This window comes from Salvia hispanica, chromosome 1 (genome assembly GCF_023119035.1).
Source record: "Salvia hispanica cultivar TCC Black 2014 chromosome 1, UniMelb_Shisp_WGS_1.0, whole genome shotgun sequence".
Taxonomy (NCBI): domain Eukaryota; kingdom Viridiplantae; phylum Streptophyta; class Magnoliopsida; order Lamiales; family Lamiaceae; genus Salvia; species Salvia hispanica.
Window position 1 is genome coordinate 36337962 of NC_062965.1, and position 10890 is coordinate 36348851.

The following is a 10890-nucleotide window of genomic DNA, read 5'->3' on the forward strand; positions in this document are numbered from 1 at the left end:
ACACACTACGTACAATTATTACAATACACATATTACACATGGACAACACACATACATACACAATACATACTGCACACTCATGCATTAAAAGGATTAAAAGACCATGGAAACGAATGTGTGCGTGTGTGGGGGTGGACAATGAAATTTAAAAGTTAATCCATGCATGGTTGGTCCAACCCATCAAAAGGAGTAAAAGATCATCTTTTGCTATCTTTTCAAAGTCGTCCAAAAATTCGAGGTGAGTGATTGAGAATTGATGAACATGAAAAAGCGATGCTAAAATAAAGCTCTAAAGGGAAGGAATCTAACCATTGATCTGATTTACTATATTATAGGGAAAATACTCAGAAATCAGAATAGTAAACAAAGGCTTCATTGAAAGCATGAATTTCATTTCCATGTAGGCGATATGTTTTCTCTTTCCACTCCACTCCACTCCACTCCTTATTTCAACCATTTTCATTTTATTGCCACAATTCTTATGCAGTAGTAGTTGCTAATTGCGCATTAAAATATGTGTCATCCATTGATATGCAATGACTACTTTTTGAGACAAATGTAAGTACAATGAATTACACCAATGTTATAAAAAAAAGACATCTTTGCTCGTTTAATTAAAATTTTCATCAATTTTCCTTGATTTTTGGATATTATATATTTGGAGTATATTTTTAAAGATATCAGTTGTTTTCTATAGAGTGTATAAGATTTAGTTGTAACTATATTTACTAATGGAGTAATATTTTTATTAAAGTGAAGTTTGAAAAAACAATTACGACCATGAAAATCAATAGTTAACTATTAACTTAATTTTAATACTCTCACTTGAAAAGGACCTACTTTCTTTTTTCATTCGCCCCATAAAAAATTATCTTATACTTGTTTAGGAAAAATTACAATATTTAACTACATTTTCTCTCTTTCACTTTAGTTTCTATTTTAAAAAATTTAGCAATTTTTTTTCTCTCTTACTTTATTCATTTTTCTTCTTTCAGAACACCCAACAACCTTTTTCTCTATAGTTGAACTCCTTAACATAAGAATACATAAAATCTCATACTCTCCTAAGAAGGAGTATCTTTCCTGAGATGAAGGGAGTATATTATACTCGATTTTTTATTTAAAACAAAGTAATTCTGATTTTTTCGCCCTTTGTTGGCATGAATTAATCAAATTTATATAATGCATACAAACATTTATTTGAGGGTATCTCGGAATTGCGCGCATTGGTATAATTGTAAGAATTCTTTCACTTCATACCATGCATATCAAACTTGCATGGTATGAATTCGATTCATGCATATCAAACCATGGAAGTTTTAGCATCTATATCGAAATTTTGTGGTATGAATTAAATTGTCTATATTTCAAACTATGTAAGTTTTGTGTGTAGTATGGTACTGTTAGGTTTGGTATACTGAAAAGCATGTTTCGAGCAAGTTTTCGCGCGAATAGAATCTTGCTTGTATACGTAAAACTCTACAATCCACTTTTAACCCGATTCAGTATTATTCGAGCAGTCTCGCACGAATAGAATCACTATTATTATTACATTGTGTTTGCTTGTGCATTTATAAAATGTTTTACAAACATTTAAATGCATAAGAAGTAAACAAAGTCTAAGTCTTTTGCTTAGTAGACCGGTTGTGGGCGTCGTCCACTTTAAGGTAACACGGTCGATCTATGCAATGCTTTGCAACAGAAAAAAGAAGAATTTCACAACCTAGATAGGCTTTGGCTACCTATCATGAAAGGTTGCAATGTCAGTCCGCATATTTCTAAGCCTTACTAAAATAAGATGACATTGGTGTGGTATAGCACTGAACGGATCTAACAGCAAGACATGTCTTTATGCTATCTACTGAAAGACTAGGTCTTGATAAAATACTACTCCCTCCGTCCCAATAAATATGAAACGTTTGCTTTTTGGCACAGGATTTTATGTAATGTTGTTTTGTGAGTTAAAGAAGAGAGATTAAAGTAAGAGAGAGGAAAAAGTAGAGATAAAGTTATTTCTATTTTAAGAAACTTTTCATTTTTAATGGGACAATCCAAATAGGAAAACGTTTCATTTCTAGTGGGACAGAGGGAGTATTTCTTAATCTAAATATGTTAGCATTGAGCATACGGTATTGATTATGCACTACTTTGACTTATCAAATGGTGCGGGTTTTTCGCAACCCAATAATCCCGATATATTGGGTAGTGGTGATTAATATCTAGCGGTGCTAGGATTACTATTATGTTGAAACGTGCGCGAGATGAGTTTCGTTTGATAATGTCCTCAAGAGGAGCTCGAACAAGGTTTTATTATTCGGAAAACTGGTCAGTTGGAGTTTTATTACTCTATGAATAATAAATAAGTGTTTCTCGCTAAGTCCACTCTTGGAATTAATAAGATATTAATTAATTAAGTCCATAGCGAGACATTAATTAATTAATGGACATTTATATCTTAAGCGCGAGAAATAAATAATAAAAGTGGAAACCCGGATTACTTGTAATTTCGGATTTGGATGGGGAGAGTTCAATATTACTTCTGTAGTGGCTGCTCGTAATATTCAAATATAAGCTTGTATTAAATTGTGGGTTCAATTTAATTAGTAAAAAGCTAATTGGAGCGAGCTCATATCCAAAACCTTCCTGTCTGGGCCCAAAAGGAACTTAATATAAATAGGAGAATAAAGGAGACAGAAATCATTATTTTATTAGGGTTTTTGGCTTTTTAAACCAAAACCTTTTCCCGAATTCCGGTTTTTCCCATGAACTATGAGATCTATTTTTAAAACCACGAACTTTCATTTTGTTTGGATTTTCCCCCGGCGGGTCAACGACGAAACCCGGGTTGTCTACATGTCAATTTTAATCATATTTGTCACTAAATTGATTACTTGGATCCTATTTGGCACAATAATACATACAATCACAATTATTACATAACAAATGACAACTTTTGAATAAACAAAACACAACTTTAACATTTTGAATTATGTTATTCGGGTCGGAAATGTGCTATTCGGGTCGGGTTGGGAAAATCCTAACGAAATGAAAGTTTGTGGTTTTAAAAACAAATCTCATAGTTCATGGGAAAAACCGGAATTCGGGGAAAGGTTTTGGTTTAAAAAGCCAAAAACCCTTATTATTACTCACAATTTTCGTCCCCCTCTACCTAGAGGAGTTCGAATTTCTCTCCTAATTGGAGAAGGGTTTCTTCTGTCTTCTTTATTCGAGTCCTAGTATTTTGATAAGATCAGCTCACCCTGATATCGAGATACAGTTCGGGAACCAGAGAGAAGATCCGTGGTCTAGTATTGAAGATCATCACGTGGAGAAGGCGCGAGCAATCGACGATTCTTTGGAGAATCAAATCGGTAACTCTAAACCGTAGAATTCATGTTTTAGGATTTACTTTCTATGAGCATGAATTATTTGCGTTCTAGCATGTAATTATCTGTTTAACATGTGAATTGATTAATCGCATAATCGGCCAAATAGATCCACGTCTGATTTATTTGTTTTGTACAAGTCTTCCGCTGTGCAAGGGGCACCAAACCCCAGCAGGTACTCCGTAGCATCTTTCCTGAGATAAAGGGAGTATATTATACTCGATTTTTTATTTAAGACAAAAGTAATTCTGATTTTTTTTCCCTTTGTTGGCATGAATTAATCAAATTTATATAATGCATACAAACATTTATTTGAGGGTACCTCGGCATTGCGCGCATTGGTATAATTGTAAGAATTCTTTGACTTCATACCATGCATATCAAACTTGCATAACTTGCATGGTATGAATTCGATTCATGCATATCAAACCATGGAAGTTTTAGCATCTATATCGAAATTTTGTGGTATGAATTAAATTGTCTACATTTCAAACTATGTAAGTTTTGTGTGTAGTATGGTACTCCCTATTAGTATATATTCAACTAGTCCACACCTTGGAAGTTTTGTGTATATAAGCTATACATTGACCAATTTATAGCTTTGCGCCGCGTTAGCAAGTTACATGGTAGAGTATTAGAGGGACAATATAGTAAGTAGAGATATTAGGAATAACGATAGGAAAAAGAGAGATTAAAAAAATGCTCGACTTTAATGAATACTAGCATTTACCATGCCTTTTTAAGTAACACATACTATATGAATACTATATGATTCTATAATGAAGAAATAAATTAAAGTTGGTGACTATACACAGTGGAGAAGCCACATTGGGGCCAGGGGCCCATGGTCCCTCTCACATGTTATTTCCATTGCGCAGTTGGGTGCAGGCGCTGTCTTCTTTTCTCATGCCTGAATCCTCTTCGCCACATTTTCCTCATTCTTCTATGCAACATTTCCCTCTTTTCCTTCTATTTATGCATTATCATGTGTACTTTTCCTTCTTGCTTTCTATCTTTTGGAACATAATTACTAGTATTTTTTTTCTTTTACACCACTAATTGTTAGTTCAAAATTTGCTGTCACTTCGTAATTATTTTCTTCCATTATTATACTTATAATAAAAATTATTCTATTATATTATTTGTTAAAATTTATATTATTATTTATATTTTCTATGATGGACATTTAAATATCATAAAGAATTTGGTTTTCCATCCATTATACTTATGTAAAAATCGAAAATATTGATTATTTCAAGCTTCGAACGTCGCCTACATTGAACAAACCCTATATCTATTAATTGTGACTTGGGTCTCCCATCGTGAAAATTCTGACTTCGCCACTGACTATACACGAGTTATTTCGCACTATTATCAATAGCTTCATAAACACACTAGTTTTTTAATCACAAGTATATCTACTTTAGTGGCGTTTGGTTTACTAGATAAAATAGCGACAAAATATAATCCAAAATTAAGTTGTGAGATTATTTATTAGGAGGGAGTTGGCTATGACGAATTATCACATGACTATCCATCTAGGATTAAGTCACGAGATTCAATATCATGAACAAATCATATCACAAATTTAATCATATGATATAATCTTGCAAATTGAACGTCCTCGAGATTAATTAGAAGAGTCACTCATCAACCTAAACACAAGCTCTCACCTATACATATACTCCGTTTTATAGTCCCATAACAAAATATAACGTAGATTTGAAATGAGAAATAATGTTTTAGCCATAGGTGGAAAATGTGATTATATTGTGATCTAAAACTATGTAACGGGACTACGGGAGAGCCCAATAATTCCGTGTGTCGCCGTTAAAGCCCCTATTCCAAAAATAACAATTGCTTCTACCCCAAACCCAATGTTAACCCTTTTCAACCGAAATTCTACCATCATCATCATCACAAACAGCTAGGAATTGGTGGCTGTTGACAGTTGAAGATATATTCTGCATGACTGCTTCTTCGGAATTGGTGGAGAGAGCAGAAATGGAGAGAAAGAGGAAAGTTAATTTAGGAGAATCGGAATCTTCATTTCATCTCAAGACTCGGCGCGTGGCTGATTCAGGTTCGCCGCTGAGTTCAGGAGGTTTATCTTGCCAGACTGTCGCGGGGAATGATGATGATGCCTTGACATCATGTTGCTCAAGTAACGGATCCGGTGAGCTGACTAAGGAAACTTGGAAATTCGTAGATCTGGAGGTATATGTATACTGGAATTCAATTTCCTCGATTCAATTTTAATTTTGGATGGCAGTTACTGATGCCGGAGTATATTTGAATTTTGAATTCCGTTTTATAGGACAATGAGGCGAGTGATACATTGGATTGCGAGAGGTGAATTCTTCTTCTGATTTTTCAAAAACATAAATTAAATGTGATTATTAGTTCTCCTTTCTTAAATTCAAATCCACAATTGTAGTGAAACACCACCGTCGAAGGCTGGAGGTGAGTCAGACAAGCTGGATTACACGGCGAGGCGTCGTGAAGCAGATCCTAGCCGTTGTTCAATGCCGTCAGAAGCTGAGCTAGAAGAATTCTTTGCCGCAGCTGAGAAGAAAATCCACCAAAAATTCATTCACAAGTAGTAACTCTCTCTCTCTCTCTCTGCATATATTTAGAATGATAATCTTATAGTACTAAGACGTGGCAGGTACAACTATGATATAATGAAGGAGCAGTCACTGGAAGGCCGGTACGAATGGGAGAGGCCGGAATAACCAACGAGAAATAGGGCTAATTGTTCCACTAATTGACGATTAACCAAAGCTTTAGGGTTACTTGATTTCATGCTCAGATCATACAGCTACCTCTTCTCTGTCTACCGTGGTCAACAAGTAAGAAAAAGAGTTTTGTCTGGTTATCTTACAAGTAGCAACTACTCCCTCCGTCTCAATAAATATGCAATATTTGGCTTCTGGCACAAGATTTTATGCAGTGTTGTTTTGTGAGTTAAAGAAAGAGAGTAAAGTAAGAGAGAAGAAAAAGTAGAGATAATATTGTTTTCTATTTTCAGAAATTTTTATTTTTGTTGGAACAATCCAAAAAGAAAAATGTTTAATTTTTAATGAGATAGAGGGAGTATCGTGTTTAGTCGCGTGAGAAGAAGATTCTCTTAATGGAAATACTGGAATAATCACCTATTTCAATAAATGCTCTTTCATTTGGTTTTTGATATTCCATCAATTTATTCTTATCAAGTTATTTCTTGACTGCAAGTCATCAGTCAAGTTGCGGTGAAATTAACTAGTGTGGTACAACTCGATAGAGAGCTTGTCGTGTAAGCTACGGACACGTGCTCAAATGTGTGATCCGACCCCATGTGATGCAATGCATCAACAAGACGATTATTATCACTTGCAGATATACTCAAGGTTTAGTGAATTAGCGGTTAATCATAACATTGGAATTGCTAATTATGGTTTCGAACTGGATCCGCGACATTAAAAATAGAAAAGAAATCGTGAGAGTGAACTATGGGCCGGTTCAAGTTCAAAAAATCTGTAATCGAAACTGTGTCGGAACTGCGAAAAACCACTAAAAAATCGATAGTTCAAAATTAGCGATTTTCAAACCGAAACTATAACTGCGAAATACACTCAAGGTTCGGTTCCGGTTCGAGATTTTCTAAAACCGGAACCAGTGGTTTGAACCGTAATCAGTGGTTCCTGAACCTTGGGCATGTCCATTCGCATCTTTTCTGGCTTCTCGAATAATTACTCCCTCCATCTGTGAAATATTGTCCAATTTTGTATTTTGGTTCATCTGTGAAAAGTTGTCCATTTTTTTTTTCTATTTTTGGTAAATGGACTCCACTTCCACTCACTTTTTATACTTACATTTTATTTTAAAATCAATACTGGGACACTCATTCCACTAACTTTTTCAATTCACTTTTCTTAAAACTCGTGTCGAGTCAAATTTGGACAATATTTCATGGAAGTGTATAATATCATATTGATAGAGCACTAGTGTGTGTGTTTGTGTTACTTCTATACAAAGGAATATAAAGAGGAAGAGGAACAGAAGCCTGCAAACGGGGGGAATGGTGATCCATTTTCCGATAGTAAATTTGGTCGGGACTTGAAAGAGAAGGTGACAAAGCTGGTAGGCCTACCTCTCTTACCGTATATGGCTACTCACCTAAATTTACCTCTTGTCCAACTAATATTGATTCCCTCTCTTTTAATGCAAAAGATAAAACATTACCCCGCATATTCTCCCTCTCAACAAAAACATCAATATCATACCACCTAGCTAATTATTAATACTACTCGACCCTTTGAAAATTATTGGTGCATATATGGTCACATTTTTCTATCTTAAGTTTACATTTTATTCACCCTACTATACGAATACGAGTTTCAGTATTTTATCTTTTAAAGAAAATTTAGGAGAGGAGGAATTGCCGATTTATAAATAGAGAAATTGGAGTGTAGTGGGATTGGGATTAGGATTTGGAAGGGGAGTATGTCTTGATCACAAGAAGTAATAATGATTAGGAAATGCTGAATGCAAGAGAAAGAGGGAGCACATGCCGGATATTCCGCAGATTCCTGATTGATTTGGGTGGTATTGTGGAAGATCATTTATTTAACTATGACAACAATGATGCCCTTCGTGAATTCGTTTCTACTACTCCCTCGCAAACAGATGACATTTTTCTTGGCGGAATGAAATTTCATACTATAACTTTATTTTGTGTGTTGGTGAATAGAATAAAGTCAGAGAAAATTAATAAAGTAGAGATAAATGAATTCTATTTTTAGTAATAGATCATTTTGGATGAAATAAACTTAAAAAGAGAGTCATCTTCAGTGAAACAGAAGGAGTACAAGATAATTAGTTTCATAACTAGTACTCCATCCGTCATTTATAGTTCCATTTTGACTCAACATGAAATTTAAGAAATTGTTTTTTTTTAAAGAAAAATGAGAAAATGAGTTAGTGGAAAGTGAATCTATTTTTATAAATTGATTTTATAATATAATGTGAGTGTAATGAGTTTAGTGAACCGTGGGTCCCCTTACCTAAAATAAAAAATATAAATAAATGAGACTTTAAATAACAAACATTCCAAAATAATAAAATGAGACATTATTTCACGACGAAAAGAATTGTGTAAAATAAGATGGTCACCTAAACCTTTTAGGTATTTAAAATTTAGAAAAATCACGTTTCAAGTATACAAAAATACCATAGCAGAGACGCATGAGCTGACAATTTTTCCCATAAACCTAATAAGAGCATACAAGTCATTTTATGATACTATCACGTCAATCTCTTTCCTTAAATAAGTAACCATTTTCTACTACAATATTCCTTCTGTTTGCGAATATATGTCTCATATTAAATTTTTTGATGGCCTGCTATTACATGTTTCATTTCTTTTATTATTGCTCTCTTCGTCTCAAGAAAGTTGAGTTACTTCTTTTTTATACTACTTGTTTTGAAAAAAATCGTAATAAATAGTTAAAGTGAATATATAATAAAATAAAAATGAGAATAATATAGATAATACTAACTTATTTCATCAATTTTCATTTACCTTTCTTAAAATTGGAGTGAAAATCAAAATGGAATGGATATTTGCAGATGGAGGGAATATATAACTGACTGACATTTCTCTATTAGATTTCTATGCGTCAAGCATTTTCTACTTGCAATATAGTTCGATTTACTTTTGTCTTATTTACATTAGTGAATTGGTTGTACTTCTTTATTAGTGGCTTCCCAAAAATACATTTTCTTTTATTTCCACATGACTTTAAGCCCAAACATTACACATACTTTGGACCAAAATTTGGTCCAGCATAGCCCATATGTTTACCTACTTGACTACTCAATATGTTCTATACTTCTATTCGACCTTTTAATCTCCTATTAACTAGTAGTTTAGTTAATACTTAACCTATGCTTCTTCTGTTCCATTAAAAATAAAATATTTTTTTTTATTGCATGTCCTAAAATGAAACGTTTCTAAAATAAAAATACTATCATCTCTACTTTTTCCATCTCTCTTACTCTATTCTCTTTTCATTAACTCACAAACAACACTTCATAAAATCCCGTGCAAAAAGCAAACGTTTCATATTTAATGGGACGGATGGAGTATACTCTTAAAATTACAACAAATAGTACTAAATATTAGGATAATCCCCAACTTTCCTCCAAACCTTTTGTAATTTCCACAATCTTTCAACTTTCGATTATACCTAAGTTTCATTTTTGTTCTCAATTTCTTATAATTTCCAATTTACAAATTATCAGGATGTTATACACTTGAATGTATCCACTTTTGCAGGGCTTGTTCACCTTCTTTAATGTAGGAAGTCAAGAAATAAAACATGATCAGATTTATAGTTATAGTCCCTTATATTTATAACCCAAATCCCACGTTTCGTCTACAACAAATAAGAAACCTTTCAGAATTTATAAATTACTCCCTCCGTCCCGGATAATTCGTCACAGTTCATTTTACAAAAATAATAATAAATAGGTAAAGTTGAGAGAAAGTAAAATAAGAGAAACAATAATGTAGATAAGACTATTCTCTATATTATTCTCTCTTTTACTTTACTTTCTCTCCACTTTAACTATTTATTATTATTTTTGCAAAATGAGTGTAAAAAAGGAACTGGGACGAATTATCTGGGACGGAGGGAGTAGTAATTAATTATTTCAGTGTCCTCTATGGTGGACTAAAACACCCTTGAAAATTGTGTACTGCAATTTGAGTTGAATACAATGGAAAAAGAATATGCGAAATTGGGGGAAATTGAGAGTAAGAGGGATAAAAGTGTAATCTTCTGTTCATTTCTTAAAATGAATATCGAGGCAGTTTCATAAACCACCTCTACTGTAGGAATTAATTTTACTCCATCACAACACTCAACAGTGCGAGCCCTCATTAATTTCTAGGGCCGACGAGAATCAAATCTCACACACTGAAGATCAATAAATGACTGGATTTAACACATATATGCTCATATCTTATAAAGTGAATTACAAGCCCTAATTTTAATACAGTCCCATGAAATAACACTACTACTCTTTTTTGCTTTACCAAACAACATAATCATATATGTCATATGTGTTCCTTTAAGGACATATAACGATTAAAAAACCTTGTAAATAGAGAGGTCTAGAAATCAGATCCCCACCAATCTCTTTCCCAATTTTAGAAATAAAAATCAAGCACTACATGTTTTAGACATTTTATGATACACAAGTCAAGCAATACATTATAGTAATTCAAAGTTACGACATATGATTGCTAACTGGAAAAAAAGTTTTCCAATTATTAGCATAATAATGCTACAAACGAAATAAGACTTACTAAACCCCCACAAACACACAAACAAAACAAAGATGAAAAGTAAGCTTAATTATTTTATGAGAAGAGTTTATACTGGATCAGTAAAACTTGAATCCCATAGACTTCTCAGCGAAATTGAGAAGCGAATCGATCTCATTCTCATCAATGTAA

At 33.3% G+C, this 10890-nt stretch overlaps 1 protein-coding gene across 1 annotated transcript; it reads left to right on the plus strand.

Annotated features, from left to right (window-relative positions):
* Positions 1-5103: 5103 nt before the first annotated feature.
* Positions 5104-6327, plus strand: LOC125202654 (cyclin-dependent kinase inhibitor 7-like). Its single transcript, XM_048101101.1, has 4 exons — positions 5104-5603; positions 5704-5738; positions 5824-5985; positions 6055-6327. Exons 1-4 carry the CDS (start codon positions 5355-5357, stop codon positions 6119-6121), a joined length of 513 nt encoding a protein of 170 aa, XP_047957058.1. The 5' UTR covers positions 5104-5354; the 3' UTR covers positions 6122-6327.
* The last annotated feature ends 4563 nt before the right edge of the window (positions 6328-10890 follow it).

What these genes read in the sequence shown, in the direction of transcription:
- LOC125202654 (XM_048101101.1), top strand. Translation starts at nt 5,355, where the DNA reads ATGACTGCTTCTTCGGAATTGGTGGAGAGAGCAGAAATGGAGAGAAAG. An exon ending in GATACATTGGATTGCGAGAG is followed by an intron (nt 5,739 to 5,823) that starts GTGAATTCTTCT and finishes CCACAATTGTAG; the next exon opens with TGAAACACCACCGTCGAAGG. An exon ending in CACCAAAAATTCATTCACAA is followed by an intron (nt 5,986 to 6,054) that starts GTAGTAACTCTC and finishes AAGACGTGGCAG; the next exon opens with GTACAACTATGATATAATGA.